This window comes from Balaenoptera physalus (assembly GCF_965194825.1).
Source record: "Balaenoptera physalus genome assembly, chromosome: 16".
Classification (NCBI taxonomy): Eukaryota; Metazoa; Chordata; class Mammalia; order Artiodactyla; family Balaenopteridae; genus Balaenoptera; species Balaenoptera physalus.
The window spans coordinates 11,072,679-11,098,914 of record NC_138898.1 but is presented as its reverse complement, the minus strand read 5'-3'; the positions used below and the strand labels follow the sequence as shown (position 1 = coordinate 11,098,914).

Below are 26,236 nucleotides of genomic sequence, written 5' to 3'. Positions count from 1 at the left end.
AAGCACTGCTGAGATGCTGAGGCACTGGGCTCTTAGCTGATGGCGATAGTTGGTCTGGGTGTTTCCATTTAGCAGTTTGCTGCTTTTAAACTGGCTTGTGGAGAGCTGCAGGGCTGGAGGTTCCCTGCTAGTTCATGTTCGGCTTTTTGTCCCTCACTTGACAGCTGCTTTTTCACTTCTGAGCAGAAAGGGACACTGTGCCCACCCAAGCCCACCCAGAAAGGAAGGTGTGATGTACCACTTCTGAAAGGTTCAATCTGGCATCATTGTAAACAAGAAGGTGGGTCAGGTGGGGCTGGAGGTGGAACGTGGCTGCACCCCAGAACTACAGATTGTTCTACAAGTGCATTCTGGCGTAGTGTGATGAAAGTTTCTGGCATTTTATTCCCCTTAGTAATCGTGAGCACAGAAGGGGTAGGGGGAGTGAGGTTGTCTGGCCATAGAAGCTGTCATATTAAACAGCACTTTCTGGTTTTAGCAAGTTTTATCCAAATGAGACTTCAGATTTTCTCTCTCTAATTTACTGGCAGTTCTTCTGAAAGTGTCTTAATTATTTTGCCAGAAAATCACTCAAGCACTTAAGCCTTTTTTTTTTTAACCTGTGCAAATATGTTACATTCTTTTAAAATAGATCAGCTAGAAATGGGAACCCGTAAGATTTTATATATTTTCTAATGCATTCTTTTTATATAGGTTTCTGTAGACTTTCTCATGCTTTTGTTTAGAGGATGTATTTTGTAATGTAGAGCACGGCTTTACCTTGTCTTGTAAGCTTGATATATTTTTTTAACCACCCAGCATTTTTTTCCTGTATTGTGAAATCCACTGAGTAATTATAAAATCAGTAGGCACTTGTTTACAAGTTAATATGTGTATCTATCCTTAGTTGCACTAACTCAAAACCTAAAGTAACCTTCAGTTCTTTAATTTACCCTTACATCCAGCTGATTGCCAAGTCCTCCAACTTCATTCTTGAAATGTGCATCTGAACCTCTTTCCTTCTTTCCTCATCCTCTTCCCTTGCCTCCATTCAGGCCCTCCTCATCTCTGGCCTTTTATGGTCACCTTCAGCTGGTTTAGGCTCTTTGTTTCCATCCTGTCTTTCATGGGACAAGAAGTGATATCCCTGTCCTACTTGAAAACTTCCAGTGGCTCCCCGTTGCTGGGACTGTAGTCTCCTGATTCCTTGGCCTCACCTAACACAGGTGCTTAAAGCAGGTCTGGGTAAGGGTGTTGGTTTAGCCCTGCTGACCAGCACCCCTGCCCCACCCCTTCCCCGCATATTCCAAACTGGGTTGTCATTGGTGCTGTATCTTCTGTCTGCTGAGCGGCCACCATTCACCCTCCTTTCAGCTCACAGGCCCTGCCTCAGTGGAGCACGTGCCTCCTGCCCCCGGCACTGAGCTGACTTTTCTGTTAAGTTCCCTTTTTTTTTGTTCTATGGGAAATATTAACATGCTTTCTCTGTTACCTCTGTGAATGTATTAATTTTCCCTAATTCACCTGAGGAATCCATCTCTCTAGGGGAAAATTAGGATTTGGTTACAGGAAGAAAGCCACTGAGAAAGAACGTATTCTGCTTCTGACATGCCAAATAGCATTTTTTGCAGTGTGCTGTTCCTTTTTAACACTTAATAATATTTTATATGAATTACTATTTTAATTCTATTGCTTATATATTATTTTCTTCTTTGCTAGAATGTGAACCCTCTGAGAATATGGGATCATGTCTTTTAGATCTTTGTATCCTCAGTACTGAGTGTACTGTAGTGTCTGGCTTGCGGACTTGTATCATGTACTCATTTAACCTTGCTTAAACTATACATACTGCCACAAGCAAAAAAGAGAAATTCCTTTAAATACCACATTGTCCTATCAGACCACACCTTGATAATCCTCTGTAGGGAAAGGGAGACTACAGGTGAAAGAGAAACAAAGGAAGTTAAGATCTGGGCTTTAAAATATCTAAGGCTTCGATGCTGGCAATTTAAAGTATTTTTTCCAAGGTTTTAATCTTAATTGCATGAAATTTTTGCCTCATAGCTAACTGTAGAATTTAGTTGCCATATAAGATGGCCTTTCTGTACACCCTTCAGAAATGTTTGTGGAATTAAATAAACCATATTTAGGACTCAGCACTTAAGAGTAATCTACCTAACAATTATTCTTGAACCGAAGAGTCGTAATTTGTCCTATAAACCATTATGATGGTCACCTATAAATTCATATAAATTATGTTGGCACTTAATTCATTACAACTTTATTGGGTGCCTGTGGATGCCAAGCAGTGTGCTAGGCAGTGACAAGTACAGGAGTGAGGGTGATAGGGAGCACACACCTGTGGTCTCGTTAATAGTCATAGGAGAGAGATGACATGAAACAGTCACACGAACTATTAATTGTGGAGGAAGTGCCATGAAAGAAGAATAAAAGGTACAAGGAGAGTGTTGAAGAAGGGGCTTTAAGCTGGTATGAAGGGGTCAGTGAATCCTTGAGCGAGGCCTCCAGGGTGGGGTGGGTGAGCCTTTCAGTTAGAAGTTGCTTAGCAATTTTCAAGAACATGCACGGCCCGAGCATTGGTCTCCAGAGTATGTCACCTCCTGAGATAATGACTCCCAGAAGTTTATTATTCACTGGCAGAAAGTAGTACTTCCCCTTTGTTTATACACGTTTTAAAAATTAAGGATTTGTCTTATACTAGAATCCCATGATTTGTTGAACAGTCCTGTATTCGCTATACTCATTCATATTCCTTGAGATTTTATAAAATATTTTTAAAATACGTAAAGTCTTGATTATATCCTTTCAACCCTTGTAAGAATTCTTATTTTTGCAATTTATACTGTATTTCATTATACAGTGATATATTTACTATGGAAAACAAAAGAGAATAAAAGCTTTCTTTATCCCTATCACTGCACAGTATAACTACTATAAACATTTTGTCTGTATTCTGCCAGTCATATTTTAATTGAAATTTTTATTGAGATAATTACAGATTCATGTGCAGTTGTGAGAAATAATACAGAGAGGTCCCTTGTACACTTTGCCCAGTTTCCTTCACCATGATAACATTGTGCAAAACTGTAGTACGCTATCACAGCCAGGATATTGACATTGATAACAGTTTGTCCATCTTACCATATTTCTTCGGTTTTACTTGGGCTCATTTGTGTGTGCATTATTTGTTTCCCATAGACTCTTGTATTAGTAATGCTATTTTTTATGTGATTTCATTCTAGTTTTTTTTCTTTTCTGCCCTCAAAAAGCATTCCCTCCCCTAATCTTATATCCCTCTCATGCCATCGTGTGTTTTCTCTAAATTTGTTTCAAAAAGCAGCTACCTGTAAGAGAAATAAATAGATTAAAAACGGAATAGTCAGTCCGAATGTACTTTACCAGCTTACTGATTGTTTATAGACAGTTTAGCCAGTTTATAGTTTCTGGCCTTGCTGCTGAAAGATACTCTGGGTGGTTTCTAACCAAGAGAGAACCATATAGTGCCATTCAAAATAGACTGAAGTATCAACAGTGTCTGAAAAGGGCCTGACAGTGATATAAATGTCAAGTTGCCTATAATTTAAGCAGAACAGAGTAAGTAGAAGAATAAACATGTACCGGGAAAGTACAGGTAACAAAGGAGACTTAGAGATCTTTGCTGTTATTTCTTGAGCGAATATTCTTCTGAGGTCGTCTGTCTACTGACTCCCCCTCTGTCGGACAAATAACCAAAAAGATAGTCACCACTTGGTTGCTGCATGTGTAGTCAGTTGATTTTCAGTGGTCATATGATTTTCATATGTGGTCTGGTTTTCAGTGTTGCTTGAATTTTCTCAATGCTTCCATTGAGAAAATTCAGAAAATGCCCCCAATTTTCAATTTTGGAGTAAAAAGGAAAGAAACGATAGAACATGTGAAAAGTAAAAAGGAAGTTGTTTTAAAGTACTGTAACTGAGTTCAGAAAGCATGACTAGAGCAGGAGAGAAGCCAGGATGAGTGATGCTAGTCATCAAGTGGCATGGGGTCGCTAAAAGCACATCAACCAGATAGGCAGCTTGAAAAAATTTAAAAGGAGGAGATAACTGCCAAGGAACTCTATCCAAGCAAATGGAAAAGACATATGAGAAGAAAAACTAGTTAGGCATGATTGTCTTGTTAGAGTTTGGATAGTGAGAGAAGGGAGCTCTTTCTGTCCAGAATAGGATCTCTCAGTGGAGGTTAGGCTCTCACTAATGAAAAATAACTGTTGAGTTCTGGCTGGCCTTATTCAGCAGCTCTTAATAATTAAAATTTAATAATGTAAGAATATGTGGAAGCTACTTCAACAAGAGAATCTGTTTCTCAAACCTAACTGTTAAAATGCTGAAGTTGTTTTTATCTTAACCCAGCTGTTATTGAACATTATTTTGGAGGCTCTAGATAAAGTAATAAGATAAGAAAAGTAAATCATTGCTAAACAATTGGGAGAAACGGATTTATTCTATTTGCAATGTGATTGATCAACCTAGAAAACGAGTTTAAGAAAAATTTCATGAGTAGATGAAGGTAGGTTAGATGGCTGGATAACAAGATTTTATCATAGAATAATATGTATAATGTGGGCCTATCTATGTAAAAACAAATAGTAAGAATTCATAAATAATTCATTATTTAAGAATTCATTGTTTATTTTGCATGTTTGGAGGAGTAGACAATACTAGACTGTTAACATTGGTTAAGTTTTTTCATTACGTCTTTGTATTGTATACACTGGACATGTTATTTTTATAATTTTTGAGGAGGAATTTTATAATAAGTCTTTTAGTATTTAGGAATGCTTATATTTTCTAATGACTCCTTCTATACTAATATCTTTATTATATACCCCTAGTGCCCTCAGTTTTTGGGTATTACTGTGGTTCCCTTCTGTGAGCCGTATTGAAGTTACCTAGTAATCAACTATTCTTCCCTTCCCTCTCCCCCCAGCATCTGATTTGAAGTATTCTCAGTTGCTATCTGAAGAGTCTCAGTCAATATCCATAAAACTATTAGCAAGATTATTCTCTTTTTTAAAAACTCTTCCTGTTCTGCCTTCCACACTCCCTTTGGTGGTTGTACTCTACATTATATAGTACACCGTCTCCCTTACAGCCATCCTTTTATCTTAGACCTACTAGTAAATATTAATGCTCACTATCAGTTGTTCCCTAAATCTCTCTAGTCATTTTGGTTGCCTGATGCTCATTCTCTACTAGATTCTTCAGGAATGGTTTATAGAAACAACATTCTGGGAATTAACAGTGCACGTTCATAACAGTTTGTCTGCAGCTTTAATATTTGAAGACCATATGGTCTGTATATAAAAATCTTTGGATCACATTTTATTTCCTTAAGTAATTTAAATATGTTATTCCACTGTCTTGTGGTATAAAGCATTGCTGTGGATGTTTGATGGTCTAATTTTTTGCCATTAAAAGTGACTTGGTCTTTTTGCTAGATCCCCAAAGGATTTTTAAAAAGTTTTAATTCAAAGTGTAATCATTTATTAAATCATATCTTGCTGTTGGCCATTTTGGGTCCAAGAAGAATTCTTCCCCCAAATCAATGTGTTCTTTCAATGTATAGTTTCAAACCTTTTCTTTTTTTAATTTCAGAAGAGTCTTAAATTCAAGCTTTCAGTATTTCTTTTGTTACGTTGCTTTGATTTCCTTCTCAGGGACTCAGCCTGTTGTGTGTATGTTTGATCTTCTTTGCCTATCATTTATTTCTTTCACTTCCTCTCAAAAATTTTAAAATCTTTATAATTTGCTTTAAAAACATATGAAAAATTATTAAATATGATTTTAAATTTTTAAAAAATATAATTTCAAACTTACAGAACGATTATAACAGTACAAGGAACATATTTCTCTTTGGTTACTTCTTTTTGAATTTCTTTTTGTTAAACTCTCCTGTTTTCTGTTTCCTTTGAGGCATTAAACGTGTTTATTTGCTCTTGTGTTCCTCCTTGTTTTGTCTTCATTTCTGAAAATATTTTCTTCTTTTCTTTTTAATTTTTTCCTGATTTCTTTCACTTCTCTTTTCAGATCATTCTTTTTTCCAGTTACTTTGGTTCTTAAGTTCTCATTCTCATTTATGTTGTTCTTCCATAGCTTCTACCATTTTCTTAGTTTCTTGTTGGATTAGTTTCATCTTTTGTGGGCATCTTTCTAGCCTGCTTTTGTCTTCTGTAGGGATATTGTTTGTCCCTTATTCTCTTTCATATATTAATGCTGTGTGGAACTCAACTGTTCCTTGTCTACTGACCGTTTTTAAGTGAACAGTTTCCTGGTAGTTTTAGGAAGGAAGGGGTGGGTCAGATAGATGTCCTAGCGCAGGGCTCTCAGGCTCCCTCTTTAGCTGGCTTTGTGAAGTGATTTTTTAAAGCATCTTGTGTTTCTAAGATCTGCTTCCCCTATTCTTCCCATTTTTACCTATTATCTCAGCCTTCTCTTTCCTTTGCCCCTTTTGTCTGTATCTTGCTCAATTTGTTCTACTCCAAGAAGCTTCTCCTCCATGCAGGCTGTGTCTTACTTAGAAGGTCTTAGTTTTGAGAGTCTGTAGGGCCTAGGCTGACCCAGCACCTTGGGGAGGGGGAGCCTGGGGATGCCTGTGAATTGGAGCCTACAGGATCTGCTCCTAGTTTGGCTGCTCACACAAGTTGGCCTGTCACAATTCCCAGTGAGACCTGATGATTTGGGGTTCTCCTGGTCACAGCCATCAGAAGCCCCTGTTGTCTTGATTCTCCTTCCTCCCACACAAATGCTAATACCACATGGGTCTTAATAGCTGGGTGTCCCCCACTTCCTTGTACTTTCAGAGTCATAAGGGTGCCTTGTCTCTGGTTTTGTTTTAGTTGTTGTCTGAGGGGTTCTCTGTGTTGGTTTGGCTATCCTGTTGCTCCGTTTGTTTATTTATTTATTATTTATTTTTGGCTGCGTTGGGTCTTCGTCGCTGCCCATGGGCTTTTCTCTAGTTGTGGTGAGCGGGGGCTACTCTTCATTGTAGTGTGTGGGCCTCTCTTCTCTTGTTGCGGAGCACGGGCTCTAGGCGTGCGGGCTTCAGTAGTTGTGGCGCGTGGGCTCAGTAGTTGTGGCTCACGGGCTCTAGAGCACAAGCTCAGTAGTTGTGGCACACAGGGCTTAGTTGCTCCACGGTATGTAGGATCTTCCTGGACCAGGGATTGAACCTGTGTCTCCTGCCTTGACAGGCGGATTCTTAACCACTGTGGCACCAGGGAAGTCCTCCATTTATTTTTATGGGGATTCAGGGAGAGTGGAAAACTATGCCACTGCTGCCACCGTCTTCCCAGAATCATAAAGCCAGAGTAATCGCTCAAAAACACATATCCGATTATATCATTCCTCCCTACTTTAAAAAAAACTTGAGTTGCAAGAATCCTTCACAAAAACTTTCAAACATATAGAAATAGGCTAGTATAATGAACCCCTACGTATTCGTCACCCAGTTTCAATAATTAAAAACTCATGGCTCATCTTTTTTCCTCTGTATCCCCTACCCATTAACCCCTCCCAGCTCTAATTTATTTTGAAATAAATCCAAACATCATAACAAATACTTTAAAAAAAAAAATTGAACACTCAGGGATCAGAGGAGCCAGAACCACGTCTGCTTTGTACTTGGAGAGGAAAGTGAAATGTCAAGGAAAGCTGATGTTACCATCCAGGGTCTGGGCTGAGGGACCATCAGCCTGGAAATACATTCGGAGTACGACCTTAGGGAGCTGATCATCATATCGAGCTCTGCTAGGCACAAGGAGCTAGGAAGACAGCACTTGCCATTCCTACCTGAATATTGTTTGCAGCAATTGTTTGAGGGCCCCGGTGGGTCTTGATTTAGGAGTGCTGAGTGCTGACCACGCTCAGTCCCTCCTCAGCCTGGCTCGGGGGCTCCGTGCAAAAGCCTTCCTGCTATTCCAGCCCTTGACCTGCTCCTCCCTAGTTTGTAGGGAGCCTAGATTTCATCTCAGATGGAAGGTAGCCTTCTCCAGGAGTGTACCGCATCAGAAAATCGTGCTGCCTGCAGGAGAAGTAGAGGGGAAGAGGCACATCCTTCCAAGAAATGTTTCTCTCACACCCAGCCATTCCCTGGGTATCATAGCAGGAAATTACTCATTACTGGGAAATCACCCCTGACCTTTCTGTTGAGGAAGTCAAAGAGAGAGCAGAGTTCTCAAAGTTAGTTGGGTCACTGGTGCTTTCTTCTTGCATTCATTATTTGTTTTCCACTGCCATCGTCATGCTATCTCTATTTTCATAATTCCAAATTCATATCTCACCTTGGTTCGTTCTGACATGTTTAGCCCACTCATTCAGTGGATCCTTATTGAGGGCCCTGTGTCTGCAGGAGTCGTGCTCTGCTGGTGAACAAGCTAGACCTCAAGTGTCTGCTCCTTTGAGCTGAGGAGGCTCAGACAGCAATCTCTCTTGGAAAGCCTCTGCAGCCCTGTTGAGCGGAGGCAAGTTTAGGAAGTGTTATGTGTGTGCCCTGTGCACCCCTAGGAGTCTGGGCACAGAGACCTGGGTCGCAGGCCACTTTCGTGTGGTGTGGGCCCACTCTTTCCTCTCTGACCTTTGGTGTGATGGCAAGGGCTTGGAGAGTGGCACAGGCAGCAGACTTTGGGGTTGCTCCAACGGAGAATGGCCATCCTTTCTCCACCCCAGCCTTCATTGCTAAGGTTTCCTTTCAAGCAACAGTGCTGGAACAGACTAGGCAAAACAGCTTGGATATAGCTGTATGATGTATCTTCTCCCCTTAATGCCAACCACAGTTGGCAAGGAGAGGCAACAGGTCAGCAGTGCCAGAAAGAGCTCTTTCCTCTGCACCAGATGTGGCTGCTCCACATTTACTCCTGAATTTACTATTTTCATTTTTACCAGCTCTTCTCGTTGCCTTTCCCTTCTTCCTGTGAATAGATTTCGCCTCTGAGCAGGACTTTCTACTCAGTAGCATTGTTTGTGGCCACAGGCGGTCTTCCCCCACCGAGTGGGAACTCACTGAGGACAGGGACCACGACAGAGCCACCTGCCCCGTCAACACTTGGTACAACCTGAAACGCAAGAACAAAAATTGGTTGCAAGTACAGTGATAGCAATGTTGCAGTCTTGGCTCTGAAGGTGATCCTCAAAACTTGACTTTGGCATCGTATGTAAGGGTTTGCTTTAAAAAATATACTTGGGTGGTGAGACCAATTACCTTTAAAATAATTTTACATTTCTGGCTTTTTAACTGTCCTGTTATCTAATGAACATATCTCACTGAAACTTTCCACTGTTTGCTCTGAGTAATCTTGTTTACTTGAAGATTGCTTTACAGTGCAGTAAGAAAACAAACATTCTAATCGTGAGTTTTGTTCAAGTTTAGGCATTGCTGTTACATGAAAATGTCACTAGACTTAGTGTCCCTAAAGTTCTTTATTTATCCTGATTTTTGCAAAATGTTTGATTTATTTGGTCCTAGGGATTTATTTTCCTGTTAACCCAATGAAGATGTCGTCATTTTGTGAGCCTTGGGGAGAAGAGTGCCTAGCTATTGTAGTATGTTTAAAGGATATTACTTCTACAATAGCTTCAGTTATTTATTTAATAATAGTGACCCTAGGCCTGTCTCTAGCAATATGTGTATGGATTTTGGTTCCTATATAGTTTTAGTTGTAGCATTGAGATATTGAGCAAATCCTCTTGAGGAAGTATTTGGCATCAGTCAGCCTTCTAAAAATTGATCATATGTTATTAGCAGAGGTTTACTGCCTCCTTTCATTGTATAGAAAATGTATTTTTTATGTATCCAGTTCTAAGAAGGCAGATGACCAAAAGATCATGCAGCTGTTGCTCAAGGCTTATGGCTGGAGAGGAGGAAAGGATAGAACCGTTTTAAAACAATTGCATCTCCCTAAATATGTCAACGAGATGGGAAGATGTTCTAATTTGATTTGTTGACATACAGGTATTTTATGCTGGATCTTGTTTGAAGTAGTTACTCTGAAAGTTGCTTTTTATTTAAATACACTTAATAAATTAAAATTTGCTTTGACGGAAGTTAAAAAGTTAGAAGTCAGGTAACTGACATGGAAAACTATGCTTTTTAAAAAATAGTCTGCTTATGGACATGGTGAACAGAAATAATTTAATGTTTTAATTTTTTCTTCTATTTCACTACAAGTTTATACGCATAATAATGCATACCATATAAATATGGGGGAAAAATTTTGTGCCAGAGCCATCCTGCCTACTCTTTCCTTACAGAAGAACAAAGTAACAGTATTCATTTTAACTATAGAAATACTATTGTGGGTTTTTTTAATTCCCTATATTTTAATCTCTGAGTTCCTCTTGATCTTTAATTTGCTAAATAGTTGCAAAGAATGAATCTAGCCTGCATTAATCTTCTTAAAAAAACACAACTCTACCTAGTTGTAATGGTTCATCTTTCTCTTAAAAATAGTGATTTGTTCACTCTGAAATCTGAATGATCAGATGCAGCTGCATTTTGTTCCTATTTGAGTTCAGGGAGAAGGGAGGAAGAAGCACTCTGTAATATACAGTTTGAACTACTGTAATAGACAGACACAAAGGTTAGCATAGTGGAACTGTTAAGCTGACAAAACCGGAAGAAACACCTATTCTTAGCATAGTTTGAGATTTAAAGACAATATAATGGGTATAGTTGAAATTAGAAGCAGTAAAGGAAATCGCAGAGGGAAAGGTCAGTAGGTTTGAATACTTAAAAATTTAAAACTACTTTAAAACTCTTTATTACTTAGGTAATGCATATGCGCTGTAGAAAACAATTGGAAAACAATAGAAAATAAAAATCACTCATAATTCTGCCAAGTGGCAGCTCTGTTGTTATTATAATGACATTTTATGATAATCCTCCCACACTTAAAATTTTTTTATTTAGGGGAAATTAAATTTAAATGTGCAAACAAATAAATTGGCAAAGTGGTTTCTCAGGATAGACCAAGAATTGATGGCTTTAAAATATGTAAAGAGCTTACATGAGTACGAAAAATACTAATATTCTCAAAGATTGGTAGGCAAAGGACAGAGACAGTCACTCTGTGTTCATCATTCAGCAGATGTTGAGTGCCTGCTGGTCAAGTTAAAGTAGTGTTTACTGTGCACAAAAACGGCTGTTGGAAGGGACAGACATGCCATACTGTCGTCTGTATGTTTTATTCCAACATCTTGAGGCATAATCAAGATATAAATGAAATTGTATGGAAAAACATTTTTCTTTAGTTGAATTTTTTCAAAAATAATGAAGAAGAGTGTATTTATGAACTTGAGATGGGCAACTGTTTCTTAAACAAGACACCCCACAAAAACTAACGATAGAGGAAAAGATTGATAAATTGAACTACATTGACATTAAGAACTTCTCTTCAATGGGAGAAAATATTTGCAAATGAAGCAACTGACAAAGGATTAACCTCCAAAATTTACAAGCAGCTCATGCAGCTCAATATCAAAAAAACAAACAACCCAATCCAAAAATGTGCAGAAGACCTAAATAGACATTTCTCCAAAGAAGATATACAGATGGCCAACAGACACATGAAAGAATGCTCAACATCACCAATCAGTAGAGAAATGCAAATCAGAACTACAGTGAGGTATCACCTCACACCAGTCAGAATGGCCATCATCAAAAAGTCTACAAACAATAAATGCTGGAGAGGGTGTGGAGAAAAGGGAACCCTCTTGCACTGTTGGTGGGAATGTAAATTGATACAGCCACTATGGAGAACAGTATGGAGGTTCCTTAAAAAACCAAAAATAGAACTACCATACAATGCAGCAATCCCACTACTGGGTATATACCCTGAGAAAACCATAATTCAAAAAGAGCCATGTACCACAATGTTCATTGCAGCTCTGTTTACAGTAGCCGGGACATGGAAGCAACCTAAGTGTCCATTGACAGATGAATGGATAAAGAAGATGTGGCACATATATACAATGGAATATTACTCAGCCATAAAAAGAAACGAAATTGAGTTATTTGTAGTGAGGTGGATGGACCAAGAGTCTGTCATACAGAGTGAAGTAAGTCAGAAAGAGAAAAACAAATACCATATGCTAACACATATATATGGAATCTTAAAAAAAAAAAGGTTCTGAAGAACCTAGGGGCAGGACAGGAATAAAGACACAGAAGTAGAAGATGGACTTGAGGACACGGGGAGTGGGAAGGGTAAGCTGGGACAAAGTGAGAGAGTGGCATGGACATATATACACTACCAAATGTAAAATAGATAGCTATTGGGAAGCAGCCGCATAGCACAGGGAGATTAGCTTGGTGCTTTGTGTCCACCTAGAGGGGTGGGATAAGGAGGATGGGAGGGAGATGCAAGAGGGAGGAGATATGGGGATATATGTATATGTATAGCTGATTCACTTTGTTATACAGCAGAAACTAACACACCATTGTAAAGCAATTATTCTCCAATAAAGATTTAAAAAAAAAAAAAAAGAACTTCTCTTCATCAAAAGACACCATTAACATTGGGTTGTTTGCAGAAGTGGCCCCAAATTCCTCCCATCCCTGTCTGTCACGTTCATGCCCCTCTGAATGTGACTCTCACCAAGAGGTGGACAATCACTTTTGAATTTGTGCTTGGCCACATGACAAGCTTTGGCCAGTAGAATGTTGGTGATCATGACACAAGCAGAGGCCTAAAAAAAATACAGGCATACCTCGTTTTATTGCACTTTGCTTTATTGTGTTTTTTACAAATTAAAGGTTGGTGGCAACCCTGTGTCAAACAAGTCTACTGGCACCAGTTTCCCAACAACATTTGCTCACTTTGTCTGTGTGTCACATATTGGTAGTTCTTGCAATATTTCAAACTTTTTCATTATTATATTTGTTGTGGTGATCCATGCTCAGTGATCTTTGATGTTACTAATGCAAAAAGATTACAACTCACTGAAGGCTCAGCTCACGGTGAGCATTTTTTAAGCAATAAAGTATTTTTAAATCAAGGTATGTACATTGTTTTTTTCAGACATAATGCTTTTGCGCACTTTATAGACTATTATGACCATAACTTTTATATGCACTGAGAAACCAAAAATTCATGTGACTCACTTTATTGCGATATTCGCTTTACTGTGGTCTGGAACTGAACCTGCAGTGTCTCTGTACTTGCATATTGGGCCTTGCCCTTTCTTGCTGCTTTTGGGAATTCTACAATCACTACAGTGTGAACAAACCCAGGCTAGCCTGTTGGATTCTAGCCTGTTGGATGATGAACGACACTGACCTGATTACTGCCATCACCCTTGTCAACAGCCAGCCAAGCACCAGGTTTGTAAGTGAGGCCAGTGGGCCACCAGTGATCACAAATGCATATGGTGAGCCCAGCCAACAGTACATGGAACAGAGACAAGCCATCCCAGCTAAGCTTAGCTCAAATGGCCAACCTCTAGACTCAAGAGCAAAGAAGTTGTTGTAAGCCCTGTGTTTTGGGGTGGTTAGATATGTGTATCAGTTGGCTTTTGCCAACATTTGCAGTGTGTGTGACCACCAAAGGACTTGTGCCCAGTATACATAAAGAATACTGCATATCATTAAGAAAAAGACAACAGCTTAATAGAAAAAAAGTGGACAAAGGCTACATATGATATCATTCCAACTGTATGACGTTTCTGGAAAAAGCAAAACTATGGAAACAGTAGCAAGATCAATGGTTGCCAGGGGTGTGCCAGGAGAGAGGGAGGGATGAATAGGTAGAGCACGGGGGTTTTAGGCCAGTGCAAATACTCTGTTTAATGGAGGATACATGTCATTATAAATTTGTCAAAATCCACATAATGTACAAAACAAAGAGTGAACCTTCTTCAGAACACTTCAAGGGCTCCTCTGGCCTGTAGCAGTAGTATCTTGCTCTGGTATTACTACTTTTCCAGGTGTCTTATAAGCAGGTGTGACATGTGACATCGATGCTGATGTTATGATAAGTTACTTAAAAAACAAATGGCTGTAAAGTCATTCATAGAATGTTACTTTCATTTGCTGCATTCAGATGTTTCCTTAATTAGGAATTTCAAGTAACTCTGAGTATTGCATGACTTCTTAGTGGAGAAAACAGATAGAAAGCCACAGGCTATGGGCTGACATGGGTTTTTGTCTCCTGTAACCTTATGATTAGACTAGCATGTCTTGGTGTGGTAAGTAGTAAGCATTCACTGAACTGTTGATTTTATTAATAAAAAGTCCTCTCACACCAAATTGGCCCAAAGAGATTTTTCTCCTGAAGCCCTGAAGTTTTTAAGAGTGTTGCTGTTTATTCAGCAACATCCTAAATTATCTTTATGTAGTAGAGTTGCATCTCACACTAGATTGAGGTCTAAAAAAAGATAAGACATCTGTGTATAGATCAGATTATCCTTAATTTACCCATAATGTATGGTGCATGTGGTTTTATGCATACAGCCTGGTACCATTGTTCTCAGGCACAGTTCAGTGCTAGAACCCTTAATCTAAGCCACAGGAGGAAGCAAAAAGAAATGCAGGTGCAGATAGAGTTTGGGGCTTCTGAACCACTCCTTCTGCCTTTCCAAGAATGATCAGATCCTTGGTGGTGGGGAGGGGGTGTAGGTAGAGTATCCACTTGCTCAGGGCTTTAATCCTTCTGTTTTACTGTTAATGCTTTTTTTTTTTTTAATTAGTTTATTTATTTATTTATTTTTGGCTGCATTGGGTCTTCGTTGCTGCCCACGGGCTTTCTCTAGTTGCAGCGAGCAGGGGAGCACGGGCTCTAGGCGCGTGGGCTTCAGTCGTTGTGGCACGTGGGCTCAGTAGTTGTGGCTCGCGGACTCTAGAGCGCAGGCTCAGTAGTTGTGGCGCACGGGCTTAGTTGCTCCGTGGCATGTGGGATCTTCCCGGACCAGGGTTCGAACCCATGTCCCCTGAATTGGCAGGAGGATTCCTAACCACTGCACCATGAGGGAAGTCCCTACTGTTAATTCTTGATGAATAGTCATGGATGTGTTTGTGTGAGATACATGTGACAGTGCCTAGCTGAGAACCTAGCGTCTGTTTATCTAGCTGTTCATCTTCATATCCTTATTGCCTGCCACATAGTCAGTGCTCAATAAATATTTGGATGAATTGCAGGGACTCAAACACTGACTCTAAACCTTGCTTCTTTAATCCACATACACAGAGTTCTTTGGAAAGCAGTCAGAAGAACTTGGTCACCTGCTTCCTCTCTTCCCCAAATTGTCATTTTATCTTTGTGGCTTCAGTAAAAAACTATCACTTCATAATGCTTTTGGGCATTGGTCACGTCTTTCCTCGTCAACCCTAATCCCCGAAATGGTATGTAGAAAAGTACATTTACATCTAGAAAGTATTTAGAAAACTCATATGGTTGATAACAATAATGCAAAGGCCTTTTCTTTGGTTATGGTACAGAATCTTGTACTGCTCTTGGAATATTAAAGAAATGCTTAACCAAAGCTAGTTTCATTTTGACATTCTGTTTCCCTCCCATTTACACTCCCAAATTATACACAGAATATCATCAGTTTCATAAGTATGGTTCTGTTACTTCAGAGCAGGAATATCGTGTAGGTTCCTAAGGTCCCTCCCTGTGACTACTGAGCTTAGGGAAATTAACCGTGGAGGGAGGAAGCTGGTGGTTGGCAATCTGGTTCCATGTAAACGAAGGTGTAAACCTTCCACTTTCAGATGTCTGCCAACTACTTGTGTCCTTAGTCAGCTGTACCACTGTCCTCGGCAAAGTGCCAGAACCCCAGGGCCTGAACACTTAAACTGTCCTTATGGAAAGCAGAAGGTAAACAAAACAGAAGTGAAAGTAGATTCAATTTTTTAGACTGTTCTCTTACAGGAATGGTTTTGTGGTTCTCAGCATTAAAAAAAAAATACTTGTTCCAATATGTTTCATTGACATCAATTACTGTAAGTCTGATTCATTTTCTGCCTATTGATTTCTGCCCAAGGTGAAATTTATGACATTTAACAGAAAACATAAGTGATTTAAAAAAACAAAAAACAGATACTTTAAGGGTTGTAAAAATAAGGTTTAAAGTCAGTGGCACTTGCAAACGCAATTTTTATATTTCTTTGTTAACTATTCAGCTGTGTAAAAATTAAATAAATGACAATGTTAACGTTCTGTTAAGCTTCCAAGAGATATTGTAATTTACTTTGAAGATTTTTTATCCTTACTATTTTGCAGCTTTACTCTGACCCTAACGTGTGGGTACTGATTTATATTTTAGGGGTGTGCTGGGGCTGCTCTATGCTCTGTGTCTCTGAATTGCTCCTTCACATCTCCTATTTCTCCATGCTGTGTTCCTCCGCTTTCAAAGTACCCATCCTTTGTGTTCAGTGTAGAGTTTTTATCTTCATCTGTTAAGGTTTGTTGTTGTTGTTTAAATTTCAGTGATTGTCAATTCCATTTCCAAGATTTCTCATTTGTTCTTTCCTATCCACTTATTCTGGCTTCATTCCTCCCTAGATTTATTTATAACATCTTTTTTATACATGATTCCTTTATTTATCCCTGATCTCAAATATATTTATCTTTAAAGCACCTGACAGGCTAACAATAAATTTCTTGTGGAATAGATTTATTTTTCTAGTTGATTTGTTGGCTATCTTTTTCAGAACTAGTCATCTTCTGTTTTTTTGGTACCTTGCTTGCAGATCACTTTGAGTGTGAGGCCTGTTTTTTTCATTTGTTCTTGTTCTGTTTTTGAGCCTAGCTGTGCCTTTGTGCTTTTCTTTATATTTAATCAACCCTCGCTTTGTGTTCAGAGCAGAGGGTGCACATCAGAGCGTGAAATTGGTCCCACCGTCTCCACCAGATGGTTCCCCTTTGTGAAGGGTACTCCACACTTTCCATTCCTGCCCTCATCCTCTCGTTTGTGGGAAATTTGTAAAACAATTTGATTATGCTTTTTTCCACGTTGTTTTCCAAATGTACATAATTGTTCTGGTCGTGATTTGTAACTCCATTTTCTTTTAACCTTACCCCCGACCAGTGTACAAGATGACCCAACATTTCCTCAGGCTCTGGAAGGGATGATTATTGTATATCCTGCTGCCTTTTAAATGCTGGCCAGTTTTGTTCCTTCCTCCCTCCCCCTCTTTCTCTGTCAACTACCACGTAAGAGTCTTAGGTTCTTGGTTTACTTTTCATCATCTTTTTCTGTTCAGTACATAATCATTTTAAATTTTAAACCAAAGCAAGCTTGGTGCTTGTTAGCTAAATTTTAAGCTTCTTCTTTATTATCTAAGTGTTGTAGTTTATCTTAAAATTTAACAATATTGAGTATGTGACTTCCCGTGTATTGATTATATAAACATAAATATAATAAAATATTTTCCTAAGGTTTTTATGGTAAATTATATTGTTCCATTAACTAGTATAAAGAATACAGCATTGCTTTCAACTTGAAAGACATTAAACTTCTGACTTTGATAATTTGTGTATTTCTCAGAGTATACTTTGTTATACAGAAATTTTATATTCTCATTTAAATGAGATTTATGAATAACGAAATTTGTTCAACACATGTTATTTTGAAGAGTTGGTTGCTAAAATTTTAGTCTAGCCACCCCTCCCCCCCATTTCTATATATATCTCCCTATTCAGTGGTGACTACTGCAAGAGTTCCAGGAAATGTACACCCTGTATGTTCACTTATTGCATTTTAAATTATTGCCTTTACTGTACTTCTGCATTTCCCTTCAGTCTAGCTCTGTCTATTTCTGAGAGCCAGTAGCTTCCATAAAGTACTAGATAACGGCCGGAGCAATCAAATTAGGCAACCATTTGTAAAATGGGGGTGCAGGGGAGCATAGAAGATGCTGAAGGTGCTAAGGGACTTGTAGTTCACTGCAGTTCTAGCAAATAAAAGGTACCACTGGAGTTTTTTCTTCCTTTAGACTTTTAAAACAGATGGCTGTCTGAACCATCTAAAAATAACCCTTTTTGCTTTGAATCCATGTTTTAGTAACTCTTTTGGTTCTCTCTTGTCAGGAGGCCGTGTGACTCAACTGCACAGCAAAATAATAATAATAATAAAATGATTGGAAAGCAGGATTGGACCAGACATTTGCTTAAACATATTCCCTTTCAAGAACATTTCTGCTCCATAAAATGAAGCAGATTGGTATGGAGTTAAGGACTCTTTGAGCTTTGGGGACCTTTGGAATCATCCCTTAATTCCATCACTAGAATTAGGTTGAGTGCCTACTCTGAGCCTGGGCCGGTGCTAGGAGGGGTGAGAGAGGTGAGGGTCTAGGCCCTTCCCAGCAGACTCCCAGCTTTAACAAGATGCTGGCTCCACCTCATCACTCTCGAATAGTTTTAAGAGAAATATGCATTTTACTGTAGAGCCAATAAGAGACATTCACCCTATTCTGGGACTAAAGAGAAAAAGGTGTTAAAACCAAAATCGCTAGGTTTAACTTAACAAAGTGCTATAAACCTGAAAATATTTCTGCAAGGCTGGATTGGCTTTTATGCCTATGTGTTTTCAAAAATAGAAATCTCAAGTAAAAAATTACCAGCTTTTCACCCAAGTTTGACTTTTTGCCTAATTGGATTTGGGAGGTATTTGAATAATGGCTCATGAGCTTTCCTGTAAATACAGAAATTGATTCACTCTGGGCCCTAATTCATTCCAGAATTACCAGAGCTTTATAAGCATGTTATATCCCTTTGTACTCACTGGGAGGTCATCTGTTATCTTGTTAAGTGAGTGTGGGAAGATGGGAAATAAAGAACTAACTTTAGAAATTATGCAGGTAATGTCAGTTTCTGCCCTGCTCACTTCCTTGCCTCTTAAGATTTCCAGTTCAGCTGTTTTGTTTAAACTTCATCAAGCATTTTGTAGCCCAGCTTTCTAGCCCAGCTAAATCATAATTTTGGAAGAACTTGCTTTTTTCCTCTCATGAAAATGGTTCACTATAGAGATGAGTCAGATCATTTTGGGTGCCCAGTGCCTATATAAAATGATACAGTGTAATTTAAACCATTTGCCTGTAAGCTTTGACCAAACTTGAGCTCTGCTTCGGTAGCACATCATCAGATTTATTCTCCAAGAGAGCATGAACATTTGACGTCCATTACATACGATGTTTCATTCTATGACATTTCTGAAACCTACACTAAGAATAGGAAGTAAGCTTCTAAAAAGCCAGTAAAGAACTGTCCAAGGGAAGGAAATGGTTACGTTATCTATTTGTTGGTATATTTAATTTCCCACTGGTAAAATTTCTAAGTTAGTGTGATCCATCCCTGAAATTATGAGGTACACTTTGAATGATTCTTGATATGTTCAGTGGGTATTTTTTAGGGGATGCTTCTGGGAATATGTTTCATGGCAAGTTTATTGTTTCCTTTTTGGCTTGGCTCCTCAATTTACCCAGTGTTCATCTTTTCATCATCAGCTTTAAGGCCTTTATTTTATTCTCTGTGTGGAAATTTTACATACTTTGGTGGATTATTTAATCTTTGGTCAGAGTAATCAAAGATCTTCTAGAGATACTTCATGCTTGGGATGAAAGTCTCCCTAAACTTCTTCATTAGTCTGGAATCTGCTTTTTCTACAGCTGTTAGAAGGTTAGCTTACCTTTGATACAGTTTTAGAATACAGAAATCTTGTTTTACTGTAGTTCTGTGATACAGTAGTTTATCTGCTTTCTTCTAAACCACTATTGGTAGTTACTTTTAATTTTAAAGGTACTTTATCACTCCTCAATTTTAAGACTCTAATCCTGGCATTTTATTTTACTGAATGAAATGTAAACACTTGTATTCAAAGCATGCATATATTTCCCATATGCCATTCTAAAATAGAGAAACACTTAAACTGGGTATATTTTATTATTTATAAATTATACCTCAAAGCTGGTCAGAAAAACTAATTGAAATACATACTTAAGATCTATGCATTTTGCTCTATGAGTATACCTTAATTTTAGAATCTCTTTTTAAAAAAGTATTGTGTGAATAACTCCTATTTTTATTAGGTATCTCCAAGTTTTGCTGTGTTCTCTCTCACCAAAAAAGTACAGATTAATAAATCCTTTGGGTGAGTAAAATCAATTGCACACTGTTGTTGCTATTTTGGCCCTTATTTCCTCAGAATGAATACTTGTTAGTTCAGTGGTTTATCCATGTCAATGATTTCTTCCATCTTCATCCATTCACACCAGCTGGACTGATAAGATTGTTTCACATCACAAGGCAAAATTCGTACCTTTTGCTAAACACTTCCAAATAACAAGTAGAATAAGAAATTTAAAACTGAGATTTATATTCCTTCAAGTCATTTTTCTGTGTTGTGTAGCATTTCCCTGAAAGCTTAATCTCATCCATAAATGATGTGATGGCTAAGTTACTACTGGACTAATTTGTTTGATCCCAAGTGGGTTTATAATATATCATCATAACTTTAAATTATTATCTCATCTCTAGTATGAGTCAGAAACTCCTCCTTGTCATTTTGTAGTTTTTTTAATAAGTAGAGTAGCAGAATTTGGGCATTCTTTTTTTTTAAATCCAAGTTGAATGTATACGTGGTTTAAGAACTTAAATAATACCATGATAAGCTTATAATAAAATCCAGTTACTTGCTGCCCATACCTCCCTGTTCCCCAGTCTTTCTCTTCATGGATGACTATTTTGAACTCTTTGAGCTGCTGACTCTAGCTTGTATTTATTTCCATATGTCTAAGGAAAATGTTTATCTTTTGTTTCATTGATTTAGATCTTTACTAAGGTATAGGATTTCATTTTCTTAAACAGCCATTCCTTCTGCTTTCCCACTTTGCTTCCCCTCCCCCATTCTCCCAGTATGTTATACTTTTTGGTTAAAACCATATTCATTGTGTACATTATTTGCCTATGCACATAGTCACAGATAATGTTGTACTGTTTCCTTTTTAATAGATTTCCCTGTAGTTAATACTTTCCTGCCTTTTTTTCATCTGTAGAATTTTCTTTCTACCTGTTGCTAATTCTTCCCATAGCTTCTGATAGCCTCTCAGAACAATTTTCCACAAGCTCAGTCAGTGCTATGCAATGGAAATACAACGCAACCCATATGTGTAATTCTGCTTTTTCTAGTAGCCACAGTAAGAAAGATAAAACGAAGCAGATGAAAGTAGTAGTATAGTTTGCATAGTCCAATGTGTTCAAAACGTTATTTCAACCAATAGTCAGTATTTCAAATATCTGAAATACCTTACTTTCTTTTTTTAGCACTAAGTCATCAAAATCCGATGTGTATTTTTACACTTGCGCAACATCTCTTTTCAGGCTGGCCGCATCTCAAGTGCTCTCAGTAGCCGCGTGTGGTTCGTGGCTGCTGGGCTGCTGTTTCGGACAGAGCAGTTTCAGGTGATTCCTCAGCTTCAGATCTGGTCTTGGAGGCATCCCTACTGGGGACCTCTGTTCTCTGGTCTGGGTCGCTGGGTCTGTAGGCTGCCACACAGCTACCATTTTGAGACTTATTTGCTTTGCTTCTCAGTTGGATTCCCTGTTTTCTGGACTTCAGGTCTTCTCATTTCCCTTTGGTGGTCTCATTCGGTCGCGCTTGGTACAGGGGACAAAGGCATGTTGTTGACAAGTCTGTCTCTTGAGTCATTCTGGGCCAATCTGGCTGCTTGCCTCCTAGGGCTGGTACATAGTTGTCATCCTGGGGCCTCCCCCGTCACAGCTTTTGTGGAAATTTCCTGTGCCTTTGCTCTTGCGTTGGATCCTTCCCCCCGACCCCCGTCCCGTATATCTTACATCTTTCTCTTTCTTGGTTTATTTCCTCACTCAGGTGGAAGACATGCTCCAGTGGATTGCTGCAGCAAGGGAGCAGGGGTGGTAAAGTTTTTGAGACCTTGCATATCTGAAATGTTTTTCTTGTCCCTTCTCACTTGTTGATTATTGGGCTGTGTATAGAATCCTAAGTTGGACATCATTTTTCTTCAGAATTTTGAAGGCATTGCGCCATTGCCCTTCAGCTTTCAGTGTTCTTGCAGAATCTGATCACCTTATCTTTTGAAAGTGAACTATTTTTTCTCCCTGGGAACTTGCAGAATGTTCTTTTTGTCTGCAGGACTCTGGAATTGCAAATTAGTGTGCCTCAGTATGGGTCTGTTTTTATCATTTTGATGAGCACTTGATGTGTCTGGGAGATTTCCTTGAACTATTTTTTAATGTATTCTTTTCTTATATTTTGTTTTGCTTAATTTTCCATTATTGTTATTTATTTATTTATTTAGGCTTTGCCTTCTGGAAAGGTAGGATTTCTTCTACCTTTATCTTATCACTCTTCAGTTAAGCTTATCATTTCTGCCATCTTGTTTTTAAGTTGCAAGAGACATTTTTATTGTATACAACATCCTGTTCTTAATCCATGGATACAGTATCTTATCTGAGTATATTAATAATGTATATATTTTAAGCTTTCATTTCTCTACAGTTTATTTCCTCTAAGGGGCTTTTTTTTGCCTGTTTTGTTTTTCTTTTAAATCTCTTGTATTAGAGGCTTTCTCTCCTCTGCCATCTTGTAATCAGTGGTGTGTGCATGATGAAGAATAAGGGCTTAACAGGGTCTACAGCGAGCTCTGAGCAGGTGTAAGGGGCTTATCAGCACAGATCTGGCCACTGGGCCTCTAGGTGCAGGTAGGCTGTTATTTCCATACCCCCGTAATGGCATCTCTTGGTCTTTCCTCTTGTCTGCTCAGATCATCTAGAGAGCACTCTGCCCCCTGATTTACATCTTCCAGAAAATAAATCTCCAGATTTCTGCAGAGTTGTGAGGCAGCAGTCACCCAGCAGCACGGAAGGGGGCGGTAGGAGTGGAGATGCTGCTCCCCTGCAGTGAATCCCACCCCTCCCTCCAGAGGAGCACACTTTCTGCACCTTTGGAAGGTTCTGTGGTGGAAATCAGGATGGTTCTCTGCTTTCCTCACTGCTGGCTTGTAATTGAGCTTTCTCAGGCCTGCCAACTACTAATCAGTCTGATTTCCAGCTTCCAAAATTGTGTTGCTATTATCTGCTCTCCTGTTCTCTCACTGTGGGTTCGTCTTTTTTTTTTTTTTTTTTAAAGTTGTAATAGACTATGCATAACATACAATTTACCATTGTAACCGTTTTTAGGTGTACATTTTAGTGGCATTAAGTACATTCACATTGTTGGGTGAGCTTTTCTTTTAATAATATATAGTAAAATACAGACTTAAAGGAAAAGACTTTTTTTTTAAATTTTATTTATTTATTTATTTATGGCTGTGTTGGATCTTCGTTTCTGTGCGAGGGCTTTCTCTAGTTGTGGCAAGCGGGGGCCACTGTTCATCGCGGTGCGCGGGCCTCTCACTATCGTGGCCTCTCTTGTTGCGGAGCACAGGCTCCAGACGCGCAGGCTCAGTAGTTGTGGCTCACGGGCTTAGTTGCTCCGCGGCATGTGGGATCTTCCCGGACCAGGGCTCGAACCCGTGTCCCCTGCATTGGCAGGCAGATTCTCAACCACTGCGCCACCAGGGAAGCCCCAGAAAAGACTTTTAAATAGGATTATAAGGGTGTTGATTTAGGGGAGCAAAATTAGATGTGTGTGATCCGTCTAGCAGGACGCATAATGTGCATCTTCTGTTAGTCCAGGCACTTGCTCTTTCTGACAGTTTGGTATAATGGGATTTGTTTACCATCTCCTAGGAAAGCATTTGGATAGTTTGTTGGTGTAAAAGGGCATTTTATCTGCTCTTGATAACTGTAGCTTTACAAAAGGTTACAGATGGAACTCCCAGGCCTGACTTGGAAGGCTCTCCAAGATCTGGCCTGTACCCACCTGTGTGCCCCAGGCCTGTTGTTCCTCCCACCAGCCCACTCACTGTTCCTGCATAAGACGTGAACTCCAGCCCCTGTGCCTTTGCTGTGCTGGGGGTTCCTGAGTGAAACGTGCCCTCCCCCCGCCCCATCTTCCTGCCCTCTTCCCCATCTTTCCAGCTCCCAGCCCCATGCCACTTCCCCCCACCCCAGTTGTCCTTCTGTTTTCCTCCCATGACCTTGGACATGCCTCTGAATTAGCACCTTGCATTTCCCACACTGCGTGGTTCCCTTTGATGTCCGTTTCTGTGCTGGGTCTTCCTCAGTGCCCAGCACAGGGTCCACGCTCAGTTAACTATCTAGATGAATTCCTGATGCCAGAGATTTCAAGAGAGAACTCTTTATCCTTTTTTTGTAGGATATCCGACACGAAGCCAGTGACTTCCCATGTAGAGTGGCCAAGCTTCCTAAGAACAAAAACCGAAACAGGTACAGAGATGTCAGTCCCTGTAAGTATTCACATCGCCGTTACTCTGCTTCCATTGCGTCGGCTCTTATTCAGCTGCAGGACCTCTCAGTCAGGACTCCTTTAGCCCCAGGGTTTGGTAATAAATTGATAGCAGTAAAGGTTTATGACTTGATTGTTTCCTATAATAAAGGCATTAGAGACTTATAGTAATGGTTCATTTTTCCACCCTTGTAGAAGGGGTAAGGTTTCAGTTCCTGGAAAATTCAGCTAAGTTCAAAGCACTTTTTTTCGTTTTGACTATTTTAATGATGAATCATTTTCCTACCAGCTGAAGCAGGGTATAGCAGGCATAATATAACCACTTCTGGGTGACTCAGCAAAAGTCTTGTTAGACCCCAAGCATTGTATTGAACTGCTAACGATGCCCTGCGCAGGCATTAAAGGGTGGGAGCGGTTCACCCCCTCAACTAAAGCCGCAGTCAGCTCTGCTTGTTGACCCCACCCCCTCCTGCCATCATCATTCTTCGAGCTCTTTCCTGCCATTAGCTCTCAGTGTGCCCGCTGGCAGCCTCTTCTGCCTTCTGAGTAATTGGCTCTCAGTCCGCTGATATCTCGAAAGTAAATAACCAAATATGTTAGAATTTGTATAAAGTAACAAAACCTGGAGGGGAGTGAAGGACGTGAACTTTGCCACCTCCTCTAGGCCACAGAGAACCTTCTGGCTCACCTCCACGTGGCCGTTGCCAATCAGTGAGGGCTGTGGCTGCCAGCAGCTCCCCCGGCACTGCTCTCTGCCAGGGACATTGAAGATGCAGCCGGTCAGTCCCCAGCCAGGCACTTCCCGCCAGCCTGCCAAAGCTCACTGCCCTCCCACCCTGAACTGTGCAGCGCCCAGGTCCCTGGGAGGGGCGCGAAGTCGGACCCCGGTTGGCACAGAGCAGTCTGCCTCCAACGGTTGCCACGGTCCCTGCCCCTCAGAGCTGTGTGGCCTTGGGCCGGTTGCCCGCTCCTCTGATCTTCAGTCAAACAGGAGTCAACGCGGATCTCAGGATCATACGAAGATGAATAAAGTCACGTCAGCCGCTTAGCCTAGTGTCTCACTCGTGAATGTCGGCTGTGGTTGAGATGGCCACTAACTGAAGGTGCTCGCCAGGGACATCTGAAGCGCGGGTCTAGGTCAAGTGACACATGATTTTGCCCCAATGCCCAATACTCTTGATTGAGCACGTCTAGGCTATGGCACCTTGTAGGCTTTATTTAAAAATAATACTAACAGCCTCTCCTCAGGTGGTGCTGCTGTGAGACCCTGGCCAGCCGCCCTGAGCTGGAAAGAACCATCACTGTCCGCACCTTTCACACGCTGTGGCCACGCCCTTGGTCTCTAGCCTTTGCTGTACTTGCTCTGAATTAGGCAGTGATGTTGTCTTTAATATTCCTTTTCTACATTTTTGATCAAGGCTCATCTAAATGGTTTTATTAACCAGTTTTACAGAGAAAAAAACAGCATTTAAAATATTCTTCCAGGGCTTCCCTGGTGGCGCAGTGGTTGAGAGTCTGCCTGCTAATGCAGGGGACACGGGTTCGAGCCCTGGTCTGGGAAGATCCCACATGCTGCGGAGCAACTAGGCCCGTGAGCCACAACTACTGAGCCTGCGCATCTGGAGCCTGTGCTCCGCAACAAGAGAGGCCGCGATAGTGAGAGGCCCATGCACCGCGATGAAGAGTGGCCCCTGCTCGCCGCAACTAGAGAAAGCCCTCGCACAGAAACGAAGACCCAACACAGCCAAAAATAAATAAATAAAATTTAAAAAAAAAAAAATTCTTCCAGAGATACAATTCCCAAACTTTTTCACCCTCACCCAATCTTACTCCTTATATTTTGCTTTTTCTCCCCTACCTCTACTCTTCAGTAGAAAAGG

General features: G+C 40.0%; 1 protein-coding gene across 9 annotated transcripts in view; it reads left to right on the top strand.

The window, feature by feature from the left end:
* Positions 1 to 26,236, top strand: part of PTPN1 (protein tyrosine phosphatase non-receptor type 1) — a 145,298-nt gene that overhangs the window by 97,558 nt on the left and 21,504 nt on the right. For 8 of the 9 annotated variants that reach the window (XR_014254882.1, XM_082430480.1, XM_082430484.1 and 5 more), the window contains one exon: positions 24,267 to 24,357. Coding sequence is in view for 6 of the 9 variants with exons in the window: in XM_082430480.1 (XP_082286606.1) it covers positions 24,267 to 24,357 (91 nt within the window). In the remaining 3 variants the exon portion in view is untranslated. Of the gene's footprint in view, positions 1 to 21,349; positions 21,431 to 24,266; positions 24,358 to 26,236 lie in introns of all 9 variants that reach the window. The other variant, XM_082430486.1, reaches the window with a different exon arrangement.